The 22,173-nt window shown below is 33.9% G+C and overlaps 1 protein-coding gene across 2 annotated transcripts in view; it reads left to right on the forward strand.

Annotated features, from left to right (window-relative positions):
- Positions 1 to 19,665, forward strand: part of LOC148955074 (transcriptional adapter 1-like) — a 46,767-nt gene extending 27,102 nt beyond the window's left edge. For both annotated transcript variants that reach the window (XM_089108047.1, XM_089108048.1), the window contains 2 exons: positions 11,913 to 12,087; positions 19,487 to 19,665. In XM_089108047.1, the coding sequence (XP_088964173.1) occupies positions 11,913 to 12,087; positions 19,487 to 19,570 (259 nt within the window). In that variant the 3' untranslated portion in view covers positions 19,571 to 19,665. The remainder of the gene's footprint in view (positions 1 to 11,912; positions 12,088 to 19,486) is intronic.
- Positions 19,666 to 22,173: the final 2,508 nt, after the last annotated feature.

Consider the following 22,173-nt stretch of genomic DNA (forward strand, 5'->3'; position numbering starts at 1 on the left):
CCTATAGGTGTTCAATCATTATAAGAAACAGTAATATGATCATACAGCTCACAATAGATGCTCAATCAGTATAAATAGTCATAAACAGGTAGACTAGCTCACAATGACAGTCAATTATTATAGCGATCATAAGCAGGTAGAAAATCTCACACTAGAAGCTCAATCATTATAAGAAACAATAATTTGGTCGTACAGCTCACAATAGATGCTCAATCATTATAAACAATCATAGGAAGGCAGAAAAGCTCACGATTAAAGCTCTATCAGTATAAATAGCCATAAACAGGTAGACAAGCTCACAATGAGAGCTCAATTATTATAGCGATCATAAGCAGGTAGAAAATCTCATACTAGAAGCTTAATCAATATAAACAATCTTAAGCAGGTAGAAAAGTTCCCTATGGGTGTTCAATCATTATAAGAAACAATAATTTGGTCTTACAGCTCACAATAGATGCTCAATCATTTCAAACAATCATAGGAAGGTAGAAAAGCTCACGATTGAAGCTCAATCAGTATAAATAGTCATAAACAGGTAGACAAGCTCACAATGACAGCTCAATTATTATAGCGATCATAAGCAGGTAGAAAATCTCACACTAGAAGCTCAATCAATATAAACAATCTTAAGCAGGTAGAAAAGTTCCCTATAGGTGTTCAATCATTATAAGAAACAATAATTTGGTCGTTACAGCTCACAATAGATGCTCAATCATTATAAACAATCACAGGAAGGCAGAAAAGCTCACGATTAAAGCTCTATCAGTATAAATAGTCATAAGCAGGTAGACAAGCTCACAATGACAGCTCAATTATTTTAGCGATCATAAGTAGGTAGAAAATCTCACACTAGAAGCTCAATCAATATAAACAATCTTAAGCAGGTAGAAAAGTTCCCTATGGGTGTTCAATCATTATAAGAAACAATAATTTGGTTGTACAGCTCACAATAGATGCTCAATCATTATAAACAATCATAGGAAGGCAGAAAAGCTCACGATTAAAGCTCTATCAGTATAAATAGTCATAAACAGGTAGACAAGCTCACAATGACAGCTCAATTATTATAGCGATCATAAGCAGGTAGAAAATCTCACACTAGAAGCTCAATCAATATAAACAATCTTAAGCAGGTAGAAAAGTTACCTATAGGTGTTCAATCATTATAAGAAACAATAATTTGGTCGTACAGCTCACAATAGATGCTCAATCATTATAAACAATCATAGGAAGGCAGAAAAGCTCACGATTAAAGCTCTATCAGCATAAATAGTCATAAACAGGTAGACAAGCTCACAATGACAGCTAAATTATTATAGCGATCATAAGTAGGTAGAAAATCTCACACTAGAAGCTCAATCAATATAAACAATCTTAAGCAGGTAGAAAAGTTCCCTATAGGTGTTCAATCATTATAAGAAACAATAATTTGGTCGTACAGCTCACAATAGATGCTCAATCATTATAAACAATCATAGGAAGGCAGAAAAGCTCGCGATTAAAGCTCTATCAGTATAAATAGTCATAAACAGGTAGACAAGCTCACAATGACAGCTCAATTATTTTAGCGATCAGAAGCTGGTAGAAAATCTCATACTAGAAGCTCAATCAATATAAACAATCTTAAGCAGATAGAAAAGTTCCCTATAGGTGTTCAATCATTATAAGAAACAATAATTTGGTCGTACAGCTCACAATAGATGCTCAATCATTTCAAACAATCATAGGAAGGTAGAAAAGCTCACGATTGAAGCTCAATCAGTATAAATAGTCATAAACAGGTAGACAAGCTCACAATGACAGCTCAATTATTATAGCGATCATAAGCAGGTAGAAAATCTCACACTAGAAGCTCAATCAATATAAACAATCTTAAGCAGGTAGAAAAGTTCCCTATAGGTGTTCAATCATTATAAGAAACAATAATTTGGTCGTTACAGCTCACAATAGATGCTCAATCATTATAAACAATCACAGGAAGGCAGAAAAGCTCACGATTAAAGCTCTATCAGTATAAATATACATAAGCAGGTAGACAAGCTCACAATGACAGCTCAATTATTTTAGCGATCATAAGTAGGTAGAAAATCATAAGTAGGTTAATCAGCTCACAATAGATGCTCAATGATTATAAACAATCATAGGAAGGCAGAAAAGCTCACGATTAAAGCTCTATCAGTATAAATAGTCATAAACATTTAGACAAGCTCACAATGACAGCTCAATTATTTTAGCGATCATAAGCAGGTAGAAAATCTCACACTAGAAGCTCAATCAGTAAAAACAATCGTAAGCAGGTAGAAAAGTTCCCTAAAAGTGTTCAATCATTATAAGAAACAATAATTTGGTCGTTACAGCTCACAATAGATGCTCAATCATTATAAACAATCACAGGAAGGCAGAAAAGCTCACGATTAAAGCTCTATCAGTATAAATAGTCATAAGCAGGTAGACAAGCTCACAATGACAGCTCAATTATTTTAGCGATCATAAGTAGGTAGAAAATCATAAGTAGGTTAATCAGCTCAAAATAGATGCTCAATGATTATAAACAATCATAGGAAGGCAGAAAAGCTCACAATGACAGTCAATTATTTTAGCGATCATAAGCAGGTAGAAAATCTCACACTAGAAGCTCAATCAGTAAAAACAATCGTAAGCGGGTAGAAAAGTTCCCTAAAAGTGTTCAATCATTATAAGAAACAATAATTTTGTCTTACAGCTCGCAATAGATGCTCAATCAGTATAAACAGTCATAAATAGGTAGACAAGCTCACAATGAAAGCTCAATTATTATAGTAATCATAAGCATGTAGAAAATCTCACACTAGAAGCTAAATCAATATAAACAATCTTAAGCAGGTAGAAAAGTTCCCTATAGGTGTTCAATCATTATAAGAAACAATAATTTGGTCTTACAGCTCGCAATAGATGCCTCAATCAGTATAAACAGTCATAAATAGGTAGACAAGCTCACAATGAAAGCTCAATTATTATAGTAATCATAAGCATGTTGAAAATCTCACACTAGAAGCTAAATCAATATAAACAATCTTAAGCAGGTAGAAAAGTTCCCTATAGGTGTTCAATCATTATAAGAAACAATAATTTGGTCATACAGCTCACAATAGATGCTCAATCATTATAAACAATCATAGGAAGGCAGAAAAGCTCACAATGACAGTCAATTATTATAGCGACCATAAGCAGGTAGAAAATCTCACACTAGAAGCTCAATCAATATAAACAATCTTAAGCAGGTAGAAAAGTTCCCTATAGGTGTTCAATCATTATAAGAAACAATAATTTGGTCTTACAGCTCGCAATAGATGCTCAATCAGTATAAACAGTCATAAATAGGTAGACAAGCTCACAATATAAGCTCAATTATTATAGCAATCATAAGCATGTAGAAAATCTCACACTAGAAGCTAAATCAATATAAACAATCTTAAGCAGGTAGAAAAGTTCCCTATAGGTGTTCAATCATTATAAGAAACAATAATTTGGTCATACAGCTCACAATAGATGCTCAATCATTATAAACAATCAGAGGAAGGCAGAAAAGCTCACAATGACAGTCAATTATTATAGCGACCATAAGCAGGTAGAAAATCTCACACTAGAAGCTCAATCAATATAAACAATCTTAAGCAGGTAGAAAAGTTCACTATAGGTGTTCAATCATTATAAGAAACAATAATTTGGTCTTACAGCTTGCAATAGATGCTCAATCAGTATAAACAGTCATAAATAGGTAGACAAGCTCACAATGAAAGCTCAATTATTATAGTAATCATAAGCATGTAGAAAATCTCACACTAGAAGCTAAATCAATATAAACAATCTTAAGCAGGTAGAAAAGTTCCCTATAGGTGTTCAATCATTATAAGAAACAATAATTTGGTCATACAGCTCACAATAGATGCTCAATCATTATAAACAATCATAGGAAGGCCGAAAAGCTCACAATGACAGTCAATTATTATAGCGATCATAAGCAGGTAGAACATCTCACACTAAAAGCTCAATCAATATAAACAATCTTAAGCAGGTAGAAAAGTTCCCTATAGGTGTTCAATCATTATAAGAAACAATAATTTGGTCTTACAGCTCGCAATAGATGCTCAATCAGTATAAACAGTCATAAATAGGCCGAAAAGCTCAAAATGACAGTCAATTATTATAGCGATTATAAGCAGGTAGAACATCTCACACTAGAAGCTCAATCAATATAAACAATCTTAAGCAGGTAGAAAAGTTCCCTATAGGTGTTCAATCATTATAAGAAACAATAATTTGGTCATACAGCTCACAATAGATGCTCAATCATTATAAACACTCATAGGAAGGCCGAAAAGCTCACAATGACAGTCAATTATTATAGCGATCATAAGCAGGTAGAACATCTCACACTAGAAGCTCAATCAATATAAACAATCTTAAGCAGGTAGAAAAGTTCCCTATAGGGGTTCAATCATTATAAGAAACAATAATTTGGTCATACTGCTCACAATAGATGCTCAATCATTATAAACAATCATAGGAAGGCCGAAAAGCTCACAATGAAAGCTCAATTATTATAGCAATCATAAGCAGGTAGAACATCTCACACTAAAAGCTCAATCAATATAAACAATCTTAAGCAGGTAGAAAAGTTCCCTATAGGTGTTCAATCATTATAAGAAACAATAATTTGGTCTTACAGCTTGCAATAGATGCTCGATCATTCTAAACAGTCATAAATAGGTAGACAAGCTCACAATGAAAGCTCAATTATTATAGCGATCATAAGCATGTAGAACATCTCACACTAGAAGCTCAATCAATATAAACAATCTTAAGCAGGTAGAAAAGTTCCCTATAGGTGTTCAATCATTATAAGAAACAATAATTTGGTCATACAGCTCACAATAGATGCTCAATCATTATAAACAATCAGAGGAAGGCCGAAAAGCTCACAATGACAGTCAATTAGTATAGCGACCATAAGCAGGTAGAACATCTCACACTAAAAGCTTAATCAATATAATCACTCTTAAGCAGGTCGAAAAGTTCCCTATAGGTGTTCAATCATTATAAGAAACAATAATTTGGTCTTACAGCTCGCAATAGATGCTCAATCAGTATAAACAGTCATAAATAGGCCGAAAAGCTCACAATGACAGGCAATTATTATAGAGATCATAAGCAGGTAGAACATCTCACACTAGAAGCTCAATCAATATAAACAATCTTAAGCAGGTAGAAAAGTTCCCTATAAGTGTTCAATCATTATAAGAAACAATAATTTGGTCTTACAGCTCGCAATAGATGCTCAATCAGTATAAACAGTCATAAATAGGTAGACAAGCTCACAATGAAAGCTCAATTATTATAGCAATCATAAGCATGTTGAAAATCTCACACTAGAAGCTAAATCAATATAAACAATCTTAAGCAGGTAGAAAAGTTCCCTATAGGTGTTCAATCATTATAAGAAACAATAATTTGGTCATACAGCTCACAATAGATGCTCAATCATTATAAACAATCATAGGAAGGCCGAAAAGCTCACAATGACAGTCAATTATTATAGCGACCATAAGCAGGTAGAACATCTCACACTAGAAGCTTAATCAATACAAACAATCTTAAGCAGGTAGAAAAGTTCCCTATAGGTGTTCAATCATTATAAGAAACAATAATTTGGTCGTACAACTGACAATAGATGCTCAATCATTATAAACAATCATAGGAAGGCAGAAAAGCTCACGATTAAAGCTCAATCAGTATAAATAGTCATAAACAGGTAGACTAGCTCACAATGACAGCTCAATTATTATAGCGATCATAAACAGGTAGAAAATCTCACACTAGAAGCTCAATCATTATAAGAAACAATAATTTAGTCGTACAGCTCACAATAGATGCTCAATGATTATAAACAATCATAGGAAGGCAGAAAAGCTCACGATTAAAGCTCTATCAGTATAAATATTCATAAACAGGTAGACAAGCTAACAATGAAAGCTCAATTATTATAGCAATCATAAGCAGGTAGAAAATCTCACACTAGAAGCTTAATCAATATAAACAATCTTAAGCAGGTAAAAAAGTTCCCTATAGGTGTCAATCTTTATAAGAAACAATAATTTGGTCTTACAGCTCACAATAGATGCTCAATCAGTATAAACAGTCATAAATAGGTAGACAAGCTCACAATGAAAGTTCAATTATTATAGCAATCGTAAGCATGTAGAAAATCTTACATTAGAAGCTCAATCCGTATAAACAATCGTAAGCAGGTAGAAAAGTTCCCTATCGGGGTTCTATCAAACAGTTCGTGGTAACGAACTGTAAGTAAGGAGCGACCCGGCTCAATGGTAACCGAAACTCTAGAAAACGGGTTTTTGATGCCAATAGATATATCAAAAGAATCAGATTTCAATGCTGATTTCAAATATATAACTTTCATCAAGTTTAGAGCTACCCATCAAAAGTTACGCGCCTGAGAAAATTTGGCTGATTTTCAAAAAAAGGGGGAAAGACCCCCTAAAAGTTATAGAACCTTAATGAAAATCACACCATCATATTCAGCGTATCAGAGAACCCTACTGTAGAGGTTTCAAGCTCCTATCTACAAAAATGTGGAATTTTCCATTTTTTGCCAGAAGAAAGATCACGGATGCGTGTTTATTTGTTTGTTTGTTTGTTTTTTTTTTTTTTTGTTTTTTCAAATGGTGGTACGATAAGAAAACTTTTGCATTGAATAAATGTTGATGGCTAAATTTACACTCAAAAGAAAGTTAAAGTTCCAATATAAAGTTAAACAAAAAAAATGAGGGCAACAAGGCCCCTCCCACGCTTATTTTTTTACCAAAGTCACCCGATCAAAATTTTGAGATAGCCATTTTGTTCAGCATGGTCGAAAATTTGATAAATATGTCTTTTGGGATGACTTAATCCCCCGAAGTACCCAGAGGGAGGGCTAAAAGATATGAACTTTACCCAATGTTAACATATAGTATTGGTTATTCGGAAGTATACAGAAGTTTTCAGGAGGTTTTTTTTCTGCTAGTGGGAGGGATGGGTGGGGCGGGGGTTATGTTGGAGGATCTGTTCATGAAGGAAGTTTTCAGGGGGGAAGGAAAATCGCCATGAAGGGGGCGCCGGACTTGCCAGCATTATTGATTGGTTATTGGGAAGTATACAACCATTTTCAGGTAGGATTGTGTCTGGAGGGGGGGCTCGAGCAGGGAGGTAATCTGGAGAATATGTCCGTGGAGGATGTTTCTTTGGGACAAGGGACATTTCTATGAAGGGGGCGCCGGATTTCCAAGCATTATTTAAAAAACGATCAGAAATTAAATAAAAAAAAAACCAAGTTTTTTCAAATGAAATGTAAGAAGGAATATTAGAACTTAAAATGAACAGAAATTATAACGTATGTGAGGGGTTCTCCTCCAAGTCAATACCTCGCTCTTTAAGCTACAGTTTTTTTTAGTGCTTTCAAAAGAGCTATCTATTCTAATTAAACGGCCTTTGTGATTCAGGGGTTTGTGAATCAAATTTTTTTTAACTTTTAACGTAAAGAGCTTGGTATTGACTAAGGGCAGAACCCCCTCATATACGTAATAACATATACGTAATAAAAAAAAACAATAAAAAAACAAGCGATACGGCTCAATAGTAATCGAAACTTTTAAAACGGAATTTTGATGTCAATAAATGTATCAAAGGAATGTGTTTATAATGCTGATTCTAAATATATAAATTTTATTAAGTTTAGTATTACTCATCAAAGGCAACAAGCCTGAGGAAATTTACTCGATTTTTTAAAGAGGGGGAAACATCCCCTACAAGTGGAAGAATTTTAATGAAAATCACAACGTCAGATTCAGCGTATCAGAAAACCCTATTACATAGGTTTCAAGCTCATATCTGCAAAAATATGCAACTTTGAATTTTTGCCAGAAGAAAAATACACGAATATAGAAGTTAGTTACGTAAGTTAATTTGTAAAAACATTCATTTAGCAAAAGAAAAGTAAAATTTTTATGCTAATAAAAGCTGCATTAACTAAAAAACGATCAGAAATTAAATAAGAAAAACAAGTTTTTAAACTGAAAGTAAGGAGCGACATTAAAACGAACAGAAATTATTCCCTACATGAAAGGGGCTGTCCCTCCTCAACGCCTCGCTCTTTATTCCGTATATGAAAGGGGCTGTCCCCTCCTCAACGCCTCGCTCTTTACGCTAAAGTTTTTTATTGTTTTAAAAAAAAAATTGTGAGACAGTCAAACTTTAGCGTAAAGAGCGAGGCGTTGAGGAGGGGACAGCCCTTTCATAAACGGAATAAAGAGCGAGGCGTTGAGGAGGGGACAGCCCCTTTCATGTACGGAATAATTTCTGTTCGTTTTAAGTTTTAATGTCGCTCCTTACTTTCAGTTTAAAAAAATTGTTTTTTTTATTTAATCATTATAAGAAACAATAATTTTGTCGTACAGCTCACAATACATGCTCAATCATTATAAACAATCATAGGACGCCAGAAAAGCTCACGATTAAAGCTCAATCAGTATAAATAGTCATAAACAGGTAGACTAGCTCACAACGACAGTTCAATTATTATAGCGATCATAAGCAGGTAGAAAATCTCATACTAGAAGCTCAATCAGTATAAATAATCTTTAGCAGGCAGAAAAGTTCCCTATAGGTGTTCAATCATTATAAGAAACAATAATTTGGTCGTACAGCTCACAATACGTGCTCAATCATTATAAACAATGATACGACGCCAGAAAAGCTCACGATTAAAGTTCAATCAGTATAAATAGTCACAAACAGGTAGACCAGCTCACAATGACAGCTCAATTATTATAGCGATCATAAGTAGGTAGAAAATCTCATACTAGAAGCTCAATCAGTATAAACAATCTTAAGCAGGCAGAAAAGTTCCCTATAGGTGTTCAATCATTGTAAAAAACAATAATTTGGTCGTACAGCTCACAATAGATGCTAATTTAATATAAACAATCATAGGAAGGCAGAAAAGCTCACGATTAAAAGTCTATCAGTATAAATAGTCATAAACAGGTAGACAAGCTCACAGTGAAAGCTCAATTATTATAGTGATCATAAGCAGGTAGGAAATCTCACACTAGAAGCTCAATCAGTAAAAACAATCGTAAGCGGGTAGAAAAGTTCCCTAAAGGTGTTCAATCATTATAAGAAACAATAATTTGGTCGTACAGCTCCCAATAGATGCTCAATCATTATAAACAATGACAGGAAGGTGGAAAAGCTCACGATTAAAGCTTAATCAGTATAAACAATCACAAGCAGGTAGAAAATTCACAATAAAAGCTCAATCATCATAAACAACCAGGACCAGGTAGGAAACCTCACATTAGAAGCTCAATCAGTATAAACAGTTATAAGTCGGTTGAAAATTGTAATAAGCAAATTATACGAGCTATTTCAAAACAGAAGGTGTTTTGCAGAAAATGCGGAATTCTAGCCCGATTGGTGAATATCATAAAATTTTTGAAATTGCCAGTAATTTCTGCCCAGCCCCCAAAATAATGGTCTTTGCTTGACTTTGAGCTATAACTTACAGTGTGGGAGTTGAAGTGGAGTCTTCTAGTTTATATCAGAAGCTTTTCAGCAAAGCTTTTGCTTCTTTGAGTTCTGTTTCTAGGTTAGAGTGGAAATCTTAATACTGGCACCAGTTCTAGTATGCACCATTTTCAACATCGGGGTTAGGAAAAGCCAAGGTTTTTACAGCCCTAGCTCTTGATAGTACGATTAATCAAAATGAGGCGGTAAAGGAGTAGCTAAAACTATAGACAATTCGTTTGTAATCTTTCTCCATCAACTTTTTAAGCACCTACGCTTCAGAGCCATACTTGACAACTGTCATTGCTGTGGCCTCTAGTTCGCGGCGCTTCAGATACTGAATATTTCACATATTCTGTGTATTTACATTCCGTACTAGAAATGATATCTAGGTAAAGTCCCATTCGAAATCATCTCATTCCATTCGCGGACGACCTGCTTTCCGTTTAGCCCTAGACGGTTGGCCGAAAAGGACAATCTTCGGCAATCTGTCATCCTTCATCCGCACAACATGCCCTAACCACCTCAACCTTTCTCTCACTATAGCCAAAGATAACGAAATTGAACCACACTTTTGCGCTCAGCCTACTGTTTAAAATACGGTCAGTCAGCCGGGTACCCAGAACACTCCGTAGGCAATTTCTCCGGAAAACATCTAGCAAATCTACGTCCACTTTTCGGAGCGCCCATGCTTCACAGCCATATTTGACCACTGTCATCACTGTAGCTTCCAATATTTTAATCTTGGTTTACAGACTTATCTTCCTATTCTTACAAACATTTTTGTGAAAAAACACCCTGAGCCTTGGCTATTCTACTTTTAACATCTTCACTGCTCCCACTGTCTTTACTAATAATACTACCATGGTAAGTGAAGCTGTCCACCTGATCAGTCTTTTCGTTACACAACCTCATCTTTTCGTCTTCACGTGTTCAGACCTCCCAAGAAGGTTCTGGTTCCCTTAAATCTTTTGTTACAACATCCTCCCGCCCCATTTGGGGACGACCTGCTTTTTGTCTGCCCTTTGACGGCTTCCCGACAAGGGCTATCTTTGCGCAATCTGTCATCTATAGATTTTATGTGTTGAAATGATTATAATTGGCTGTTAAACTACGGCCATTTTTGGCACTGTTGCTTTCTGATTTGCATTTGAGGCAGCAAAACTTTTTCCTCTCTATAACGTGGAGTGACTTGTAAGCAAATATCTTACAGCACATTCAAAATTCGAGAGGAGAATTAATCACGTGTGCCAAGTAAATTGATGTCTGCAATGCGTTTGAGGCTAATACAAATTTGTTTCTTGAATCAAAATTATTCTTTCCATCAAAAATATTGGAAACCAACGATTTCTTTTGTGTTTTGGTGGGCATGTTCTTTTTTGTGTTTTTTTCTTCTTTTTTTTATAAAGCAACAACGTTGACTTTGTTATAGCAGTTAGAGAATACAGTTAGTTTTAATCAGAAACAGAGTATTTTGAGACCGTCTTTATTAAGTATTTGAAACATGTCGGTATCATTTCTTCCTGAAGACAAATTTCTTCTTGGAACATTGTTTTCAAGGCATCAGGGGTGGACGGGTAAAGTGTTCAATTGTTTCAGAACCACCTAGCTAAGGTTGATCCACCAGTACTTTTATTGGCAATTTGACCAAAATGTGTTCCATTAATTTATTTTGCCCATTGGACACAATCTAATTTATTTTGGGTTCTTTGTGAATGTGTTCTTCTTTCTTTTTTTTGTCTTCTCATCTACTCCATATTGAACCCTTGTATGTTTTTTTGGGTAATAAAGATATTGATTGATTGTTTGAGTGTGATAGACAAAAGGTGGAGTAAAAAAAAATTATGGTTGTTTGTCTTGGATTGAAAGGCTGAAGTTGGTAACAACTGGGGTTGTTTTCTGGGTATTTTCCAGTGGTAATAATGGTGGGATATAAGTTTGGTATACAGGATATAGTATGTGATTCGTTTGGGATATAAGATAAACTGCTGGGGTGAGGGTTGATAACAGGCTTCGAACTCTCATAGTTCTGGGAAACCCAGAACTATGACAGTTGAGTTTTTGAAGCCTGCTTTGACCAAAAAATTTAGCTGTTGTAATTGTCTTTGGAGCCAGTAAACAGATCGAAAAGGGTTTGAGCCACGAGATTCTACGACTAAGCGCTCTGTTTCTCTGTGATTGAACTAATTCATATTTTAAGCGAGTCCTTTGATTTTATTTGAAATGAAAAAAAATTGCTTATTATCCATCGTTTTTTCCCTATCTAGTGTCCACAAAAACGCGTGAAAATTTTTAACGTAGCTTTTTTCTAGGTCTGTTGTGAGTATCGTCGAATCCAGTGGTAATGACAGTTGCTTAGGACCATCTATCAGAATGGTAGAAGAAGCAGCTGAGCAAACTGCAGCCTATAAAGAAGCCTGTGCATCTCATTTGAATCGTCGTATCCTACCTCGTGCCTCGTTATTCGATTTACTTGAAGCTTTAAAGGTTCTTTTTCTTGTTTTTAAATCAAGTAGAACGCAGGGGGATAAATTTTGAAAAAAAAATCAACATCTTTTCGGGGTTTTTCTTTAAAAAGAAGAAAGAATTTACCCAACCCCTAGATTATGAAACATTTTTGTTTTTTTTCTGGAGTAAAAAAAAAGAAAGAAAAAAAAAATCCTCATCGCCCCTACATTTTATGAATTTATACCCTGATAGAAAATACTACTTGCTACTATATCTACTTCGAGGAGAATGTCTGTGTCATAAATTGTAACAAATGTTATGCCTGTTAGCCTCAAAATAGATATGTTAAAAATTTCTATACATTCTGATTTTATGAAATAACGATATCATATTTATAGTAAAATAATTATGATATCAAATTATTTGATTAGCAAACAGCTATCAACTGTCTAAGTTGTCGTTTTATTTAATTATCAGATAATGATTTATGAAATAAATATTTGATGCTGAAAATAAGTTGATAATCTAATTATTGGCTTACAAAATAGTAATTTTATTTTTTAATTATTTCACAATGAATTTGTTGTAATTGTTTGGTAAAATAGAAACTTTAAATGTTTCTTACTGTAATATTTTTGAGGCCAAAAGCCTTTTAAAGTGTGATGAAACATATACAATGCGTTTCTAGACCTTGGGCAAACTGTTTATTTTAGGGGCATTAAACTTAATTACTGGAAAAAAAAAGAAGATTTTTCTTAGAAAAATGTTAATTGAATAACCGATATCGGTCTAAAAAATGACATTACACAAATATTAGAAAAAAAGACTGGGCGTTCAACTGTAAATATTTATTTCCATGCATGTTTGTTCTTCTGTAAAAAAAAGCAAAATTTTTCATCAGTTTAAAAAACTGAATTTTCTGTTCTATGGATATAAAAATTGGATTATTTAAATTTATGTTTTAGAGTTTAAGTTACTATTCGTGAGAGCAGCTCTTCACTTTGAACAGAAAAATAGAGAAGTAATTACTAATTTTCAACTTGAAATGAAGAAAAATTAATTTTACATGGAGCCAAGATTAAAACGAACTGAAATTATTTTGATTGAGGAAATCGAAACTAAATGCACATAAATTATCATAATGAGGCTGAAGCAACCCCCCAACTATTTTCTGCAACCTGAAGCACCCCTCCCCCAACTATCTAAATTTTGAAGAAAAAAAAACAACAACTTTTTGGGGTTTTTCTTTTAAAAAGAAAAATGAATTTACCCAACCCCTAGATTGTGAAACATTTTGTTTTTTTCTGCATTAAAAAAAAAGAAAGAAAAAAATTCCTCATCGCCCCTACATTTTGTGAATTGGTGCCCCTGGTAGAAAATACTACTTGCTACTATATCTACTTCGAGGAGAATGTCTGTGTCATAAATTGTAACAAATGTTATGCCTGTTAGCCTCAAAATAGATATGCTAAAAATTTCTATACTTTCCGATTTTATGAAATAACGATATCATATTTATAGTAAAATAATTATAATATGAAATTATTTGATTAGCAAACAGCTATCAACTTTTATTTAATTATCAGATAATGATTTATGAAATAAAAATTTGATGCTGAAAATAAGTGGATAATCTAATTATTGGCTAACAAAATAATAATTTTATTTTTTAATTATTTCACAATGAGTTTGTTATAATTGTTTGGTAAAATAGAAATGTTAAATGTTTCTTACTGTAATATTTTTGAGGCCAAAGGCCTTTTTAAAGTGTGATGAAACATATACAATGCATTTCTAGACCTTGGGCAAACTGTTTATTTTAGGGGCTTTAAACTTAATTACTGGAAGAAAAAAAATTTCTTAGAAAAATGTTAATTGAATAACCGATATCGGTCTAAAAAATAGCATTACGCAAACATTAAAAAAAAAGACTGGGCGTTTAACTGTAAATATTTATTTCCATGCATGTTTGTTCTTCTGTAAAAAAAAAGCAAAAATTTTCATCAGTTTAGGAAAACTGAATTTTCTGTTCTATGGATATAAAAATTGGATTGTTCAAATTTATGTTTTAGAATTTAAGTTACTATTCGTGAGAGCAGCTCTTCACTTTGAACAGAAAAATAGAGAAGTAATTATTTTGATTTTGATTGAGGAAATCGAAACTAAATGCACAGAAATTATCATAATGAGGCTGAAGCAACCCCCCAACTATCTAAATTTTGATTAAAAAAAACAACAACTTTTTGGGGTTTTTCTTTAAAAAGAACAAAGAGTTTACCCAACCCCTAGATTGTGAAACATTTTGTTTTTTTCTGCATTAAAAAAAAAGAAAGAAAAAAATTCCTTGTCGCCCCTACATTTTGTGAATTGGTGCCCCTGGTAGAAAAAAATACTTGCTACTATATCTACTTCGAGGGGAATGTCTGTGTCATAAATTGTAACAAATGTTATGCCTGTTAGCCTCAAAATAGATAGGCTAAAAATTTCTATACATTCCGATTTTATGAAATAACGATATCATATTTATAGTAAAATAATTATGATATCAAATTATTTGATTAGCAAACAGCTATCAACTGCATAAGTTGTCGATTTATTTAATTATCAGATAATGATTTATGAAATAAAAATTTGATGCTGAAAATAAGTTGATAATCTAATTATTGGCTTACAAAATAATAATTTTATTTTTTAATTATTCCACAGTGAATTTGTTGTAATTGTTTGGTAAAATAGAAATGTTAAATGTTTCTTACTGTAATATTTTTGTGGCCAAGAGCCTTTTAAAGTGTGATGAAACATATACAATGCACTTCTAGACCTTGGGCAAACTGTTTATTTTAGGGGCTTTAAACTTAATTACTGAAAAAAAAAACATTTTTCTTAGAAAAATGTTAATTGAATAACCGATATCGGTCTAAAAAATGGCATTACACAAATATTAAAAAAAAGACTGGGCGTTTAACTGTAAATATTTATTTCCATGCATGTTTGTTCTTCTGTAAAAAAGGCAAAAATTTTCATCAGTTAAGAAAAACTGCATTGTCTGTTCTATGCATATAAAAATTGGATTGTTTAAATTTATGTTTTAGAGTTTAAGTTACTATTCGTGAGAGCAGCTCTTCACTTTGAACAGAAAAATAGAGAAGTAATTACTAATTTTCAACTTGAAATGAAGAAAAATTAATTTTACATGGAGCCAAGATTAAAACGAACTGAAATTATTTTGATTGAGGAAATCGAAACTAAATGCACAGAAATTATCATAATGAGGCTGAATCACCCCCCCCCCCCCTCCCCAACTATCTTCTGAAGGTTGGTATTATTTTCTTTACTGAAAACGGGACATATTTTGAGATTCGTTTCTTTTTTATTACTTTTATATTTTAAAATATTTAAATACTAGTTGAAATTCAGCGAAAAAAAAGTTTTTTTTAGTTTAAATATATTCATAACATTCAGTTTATTTTTTAGTTTTAATGTGGCACTGTTTTTTGTAAATTTTTTATTCTTGAAATGCACTGAAATTTAACAGCTAAGTAATCTTTGAAGCCATCTTTTTACTTTTAGTTATGCATAATGGACTCTCTAAATTTAAGGGAGGAAATTTTATATCAGTTTAAGTATGTTCCTCGCAATCAATATAATTTTGCTATTTTAATAAAACTCTAGTTTTAGATAGCTATTGCCTCCTTTTCAATTCATTCCTTTCAAATCTATGTAAAGTTGATGGTTAAATGAAACTTCTAGAAACACCATTTTGTAACAATAGAATCAATAAATTCAATTTCCACTATGGTGCAATTGCGTCAAGTCTTTAGACCTTTAGAGGCTTTGTTTGGGTCCTCACTCTAATTTTTGTTAAGTTTTTTATTCAGTCCTATCTATTATTTTATTTCCATTCTTTTGACGTTCGATTTACTTTTCAACTGGTAAAACCATCATGCTCCGGTTTTGATCACCGGCCAAAGCTGTCAAAATCATCAGTTTTGATCACTGGCCAAAGCTGAAAAAACCATCAGTTTTGACCACTGGCCAGAGCTGTCAAAACCATCAGTTTTGACCACTGGCTAAAGCTGTCAAAACCATCAGTTTTGACCACTGGCCAAAGCTGTCAAAACCATCAGTTTTGATCACTGGCCAAAGCTGTCAAAACCATCAGTTTTGATCACTGGCCAAAGCTGTCAAAAACATCAGTTTTGACCACTGGCCAAAACTGTCAAAACCATCAGTTTTGACCACTGGCCAAAGCTGTCAAAACCATCAGTTTTGACCACTGGTTAAAATTTTATGTTCCCAATTATGAATGTTTTGTTCGTTAGAATTAAAGTCATAAGGTGCCGTATATAGGCTTTTTTATGCAAACCTTAAGCTAGGATATTCCTTGGGCGTCCTTAATTTTCTGGTCTAAGATAAAGTTGAACATCATCTGGAATATATAATAAAATATGTGTAGAGAGTACGTGTATATTCTACATCTGGGATAAGTAAAGAACGTAGGTAATATAGATTAGTGGTTTTCAGGTCTAAACTAAGCTTCACGTTATCTGATAAAGATAACGAAATGTGTGCGGAGAATAGGTATAGATTCGATATTTGATATAGGTATAGAATTCAGATTAAAGAGATCTTTTATTTTCAGGTCAATTCTCAGGTTTTTATTACATTATCTGGTATAGATAACAAAATATGTAATATCCAGGATACCAAGACTATATGTGCATAGTATATCTGGTAGATGTATAGATAATATTGATTAATGATTTTCAGGTTTAAGACAATCTTCACCTTATCTGGTATAGATAATGAAATATGTGCAGAGAATAAGTATAGATTCTCTATCTGATGTAGGTAGAGAATGTAGAAAATATTGATTAATGTCTCCCAAGTTATTGCCAATCACCCCCTTTCCAGATTTTTTTTTTTTTTACTCAGTACTCCCTGAAAATTAAGTCGTTTCAAATTTTAATAGCAATTAAATAGAAAGGTATTAAATTGAAAATCAAGTATTTTACAGCAGGCATCAAGACATGGCTAATTGTAGAAAAAAGCCAATGCGGATAGTCCGAGTAATTGAGAGGCAAAAATGTTTAAATGGGACGGGTAAATATGACTCTTATTGGACAAGTACTTGTGTGTTATTTTTGGAAAGGCACGCCTCCCTAGAGTCTCAGGCAGGTTGACCAAGAATTTAAATTTGACATAGGACCATTAGATTAATGTATCTACCGTTTTTATGGATTGCAGTAAAGAAAAGTGCAAATTCCGCGCAATTAATTTTTGAAATAATGAAACACTTCGTTGGACCCAGATTAGAAAGGTAATACAATAACATGTTTAAAAATTATAAATCATCTTATTGAGGAGAACTAACCTATGTTCTGCATATAGTCCAGTTGTACTTGGTTCTATTTTCAGTCACTGCAATTTTAGCTCATTGCAATTCTCATCTGAAAAAAAACAGTTTTTACCTCTAATAAATTGGAAGTATATGCATGAAAATCATCTACTATAATCAGACGGTACCCCAAAAGCTTCTATTTTATAAAACGCGTTTCTTCATGCAACACAAGCCACGTATCTTCAGAGGAGTATGAACTATTTTGCAGCGTCAGATATACAGAACCAAATATAAAAAAGGTATTTTCGCACTTAAATCTACCCCACACTATATTTGCTCATACAAAGCTCATATTTTATGAATTTAGAACTCCTGGAACTTGAGTTAGCTTTTTTTTTTTTTTTTTTTTTTTTTTTTTTTTTTTTTTTTTTTGTGAAATACCTTTGGAACTTCATGACTCGGTAAAGGACTTTGTTTTCCCGTGCATAAATAGACCCACCTAATAAAAAGAAATTTGCAACAAATCTGTGATCCAGTATTGCCATCACCATAATGCACCCAGGGCCATCACCACCACCCCTGAGTTGCTCCAGTGCCCACTAGAGGGTTGCAGTGTCCCCTCTAAGAATCATTGATATAAATAATAAAATACGGTGACTTTATTGGTTGTAAACCAGATATTCGATAATAAAATCAGGCTTAGTGTGTTTTCTGAAAAAGAAAGTTGACTTTCTGAAAAATTTAACTTTTTCTTTGGATTAAACTTCAAGCCTCATATACTTAAAAGTGCGAATATAAAAGGCTATCATCTTTTTATAATTAGTAAACGAAAAATATTTTAAACTGTCAAGGGGCTACATATGGGCTGCAATAGCCCATAGGCTATTAGTAGGGTGGTAAAATTTACGTCTGATTGTTTGCACTGGTTAAGCGGAAGCTCACACTACCTATATACCTCAAAAATGTCGGAAAATTTTTAATTAATTTTAACGAAAAAAAATATCTCCATATCCAGTTATACAATGTTTGGTAGTCGCGTGGGCTAAAGGAAAAAAGAATAAAATGTTAGTGAATAAATTAGCAGAAATAAGCTAACACATATAGTACCAAACTGCTTAAGCAGATTTACCTTTCCCTTGAAGATGTATATGTCTTTGGGAATCAACAAATTGTTAATGTTTGAACTTTGCAAACAAAAAGTGGTTTCCAACTTAACTAATTTGCTTTGCTGACCAACCTACACGGTTCAACATGGCAGCACTTACGAAAATGTGGTATTTCCCTATGAACTTCATAACATTGAAACAACCGAAAAACAAACTTAAAACCTGTGATCTTCATGTCTAGATGGACCAAAGATGAGTCCAGTGGCAAAAAGAAAATATTTTTATTTTAATGTTCTTCGCACGTTATGTGTGGGTCATTATATCCAGATGTTGTGCAATAGCTTACGCAACAGGTTGATACAGAAATTCTTGAGAGGTCGCGTTCCAGTTGTTCTTTGTTAATGAAACTTCATTAAATTGGCGGTTCAAATTAGAACTATTCCGAATTATTACCAGCTGCCCTCTTCCCTAGTCGCAAACCGTGGAAGATTCTGTAAAAACTTGCCTAAAATATGAAGAAGAAAAAAAGTATAATTTTTGTTTCGAGTCAACTTACATTAAGCCATAGGACGTGACAAGGTGGTTCCATATAATCGAGTGAGGTATCAAGCCAAACTTTTTCTTTCCAAAATTAAGACGGGTAAAATACTTTTGACGTAAAACAATGGTTCCAAAGTTTCTGAGGATTCACTATTATGGAGATTGGTAAATTGGAGACATAAAATCAAATACCTCGGAACGTCATTTAACCCACGCAATCATTCCTAGGAGCTCCTTTAAAATAGGAGAACTTGAAATTGAATTTTTACTAAGCTAAGCTCATTTACTGTTACTGTTCCTTTATTTCTTCCAGAGAACTTTTATTGGAATCTGTTTTCACGAGATAATCTGGGGATTTTTCAAATTCAAAATCTTAGTGCAATAAGTTTTGCATAGGATTGTTGGAGGATAGCTCTTAGCTATTTTTAATATATTATTTTGTATTTTCCAGGTATATAAGAGTGTTATTCCAACAAATACTCTTTACATCCTTGCTATGGAGAAGATCATGGCGAAGATGCATGAAAGTAATTAAATCTGAAATCTGCCTGATTTTATTGTGATAAAAGAAGTAACTTTGTAAATAGTAATCAGAGATAATTATAAGCTTGTAATATACTGAACAGTTGACTCAAGACTAAATATATTAACAGAAATTTCCTCCCTAACCTCGACCCCTCTCTCTCTTCCTATTTTGTGTATCTCTTTATTTGTCTTTCTTGCCCTCTCTTTCCCTCCCACTTTTTTCTCTGTCTCCCTCCTCCTTACTTTTCATCTCTCTCGCCTTTCATTTTTCTAAAGGGAGATGGGATGGGACTCATTATTTTGCACTTAATTCTACCAGAATTAAAGAGCTCAACATCTGCTACTCCTAAAAAGCTTATAGTGACATTAAATGACTTGAGGCACAGTTGAGCAAGCTCTCCCTGCACCAACCTGGTTATAAATTCATGTTTCATTACAGACCTTGGCAGTAGGATCAAGCCGTATTTTGTATTGCAATTGGAACGGGCACCTCAACTATTCTTGGGGAATTGGGACGGAAAAGAGGTGGCTTCTTTCTTTGTCTAGTTCTCGAAGCACTAACGCATCCAAACTTTAATTAAGAGCTGTTATTCCCATGGACTCAGGTGTCCTAAACTTAGTTCCCACTTAGTGTCCCATGGAATCTCTCAAGGAGTCACCGAGTCTTAATGAAAATCACACCATCAGATTTAGAGGTTTCAAGCTCCAGACTTAAAAAATGTATTTTTGTCAGAAGAAAGATCACGTATGTCTTTTTTTCCTCATAGATAATCGTATCGAACCCATGGTCCAGGAATGTCGGAAGAGGGCTCATTCGAACGGAAATTAATAGTTCCAGTGCATGAATCTCCGGCGCGATTTGAAAAACAGTCAGTAATTTAAGTATTTTTAAAATGAAAGTGTGCCACGAAGACTTTTTCAGAAGGAATCGTCTGCGAGAGATTTTCCGGGGAAATTTTTAGCGAGAAGGGAACTGCCTGGGCAGAATTTTCTGGCGGGGGGGGGTACTTTATGTTGGAAAACTTTCCATAGAGGGATATTTTGTTGGGGAGGGAAATTTCCATGGAGGGGGAGCAGGACTTTCGGGCATTATTTAAAGAACGAAATTAAATAAAACACAAGTTTTTTTTTCTGAAAGTAAGGAACAACATTAAAACTTCAAACGAGCAGAAATTATTATATATGTGAGGGGGGTTGCCCCGTCCTCAGTACTTTGCTCTTTGCGCTAGGAAGTTTGACTTTGTGTCCAATTTCTTTAAGAGCGACTCTTGAAACACAAGGGCCGTTTAATTAGAACGTAAGAAGCTTTTTAAGATTGTAAAATACTAAAAAGGTATTGAGGTATTGAGAATTGGCCAACCCCCCTCACATACGTAATAATTTCTGTTCGTTTTAAGCTTTAATGTTGCTCCTTACTTTAAATAGAAAAAACTTGTTTTTTATTTAATTTTGGATCGTTTTTTAAATAATCCCTGAAAATCCAGCTCCCCCTTCATGGAAATTTCCCTTCCCCATGAAAAATCTCTATGAAAATTTCTTCCAACATAAAACAACCCCCCCCCCCCTACCAGAAAAATTCTACCCGGACAATTCCATTCTCGGTAAAAAAAAAATTCTCCCGGAAAATCCTGGAGTTTTGGTCACGACGCGTTAGAGGTTGATCTTAGAGACTTTTTCATCGAACATGTAATTCCTCCTCTATAGAGTGACCTACGGCTCTTCACCTCCAAAATATAGTCTGGAAAATAACACAACAAAAAAGAGCTTTAAGGACTAATAAAGCTTTCTAGACTAATAAAACACTCAGGACTATTACTTACCATATTTGCCCACAAAAGTTTTTCAAGATGGAAAGGCTGGCGTATTAATTCATCGAGGTAAAATTAATAAAGCAAAGGCATAAATCACAAGCAACCGAACGGAGAATGAATAACTGACTTACACTCAAGGGAAAAATAAAAGCCAAAAAAAATGTATGAAAGAAAATAAGAAAAGAAAATTCGGAAAAAAATCATACGAAAAAATGTCTGCTATATTTTTTTTTTTTTACCCTGTCACAAACATTGAAAATACTGATATAGAGGAGCAAATTAAGGAAAAGAGAAAATAGACAAAAACACACAAACAAGAATACAATATAAGCAGTAAAAAACAACGAAAAATTAATTACGACTAGATCCCGGCGCCGCGCCGGCGGATCGACCGAACGCCGCAAACGAGGGGCCCGGTTGTCCACCGCCGCCGGCAGAGGTGGCAGCGTTCGGCTGACTCAATAAATTTTGCGGCAATTCTTTATTGCGTCAACCGCAAAGTCGGGCTTTTCTTTCTCGTGTGGTTTAGTATTTGGATTTTCCTGATTAGAAATCAAGCAGGGCTTGCACTATCCCCCAATTTTCGGTATTTCCCCGAAAATCTATGCGTCACCCCGAAAAAAAACTTTGGTTCCCCGAATCCCCGAAAATCACCCAATCTCGGTGCCACCCCCTAGCGATTTATCACCAGTGACTCTCTCTGCCAAACATTATTTTGCATACCATAATTCTTCACTACTCTCTTGTTCGTTAATTTTCGTCTCTTTTATTACTTTGCATAAAAACTAGACAGATGCAATTA

The sequence above is a fragment of the Artemia sp. Qi Xiang Cuo genome, chromosome 2 (assembly GCF_049724085.1).
Source record: "Artemia sp. Qi Xiang Cuo chromosome 2, ASM4972408v1, whole genome shotgun sequence".
Classification (NCBI taxonomy): domain Eukaryota; kingdom Metazoa; phylum Arthropoda; class Branchiopoda; order Anostraca; family Artemiidae; genus Artemia; species Artemia sp. Qi Xiang Cuo.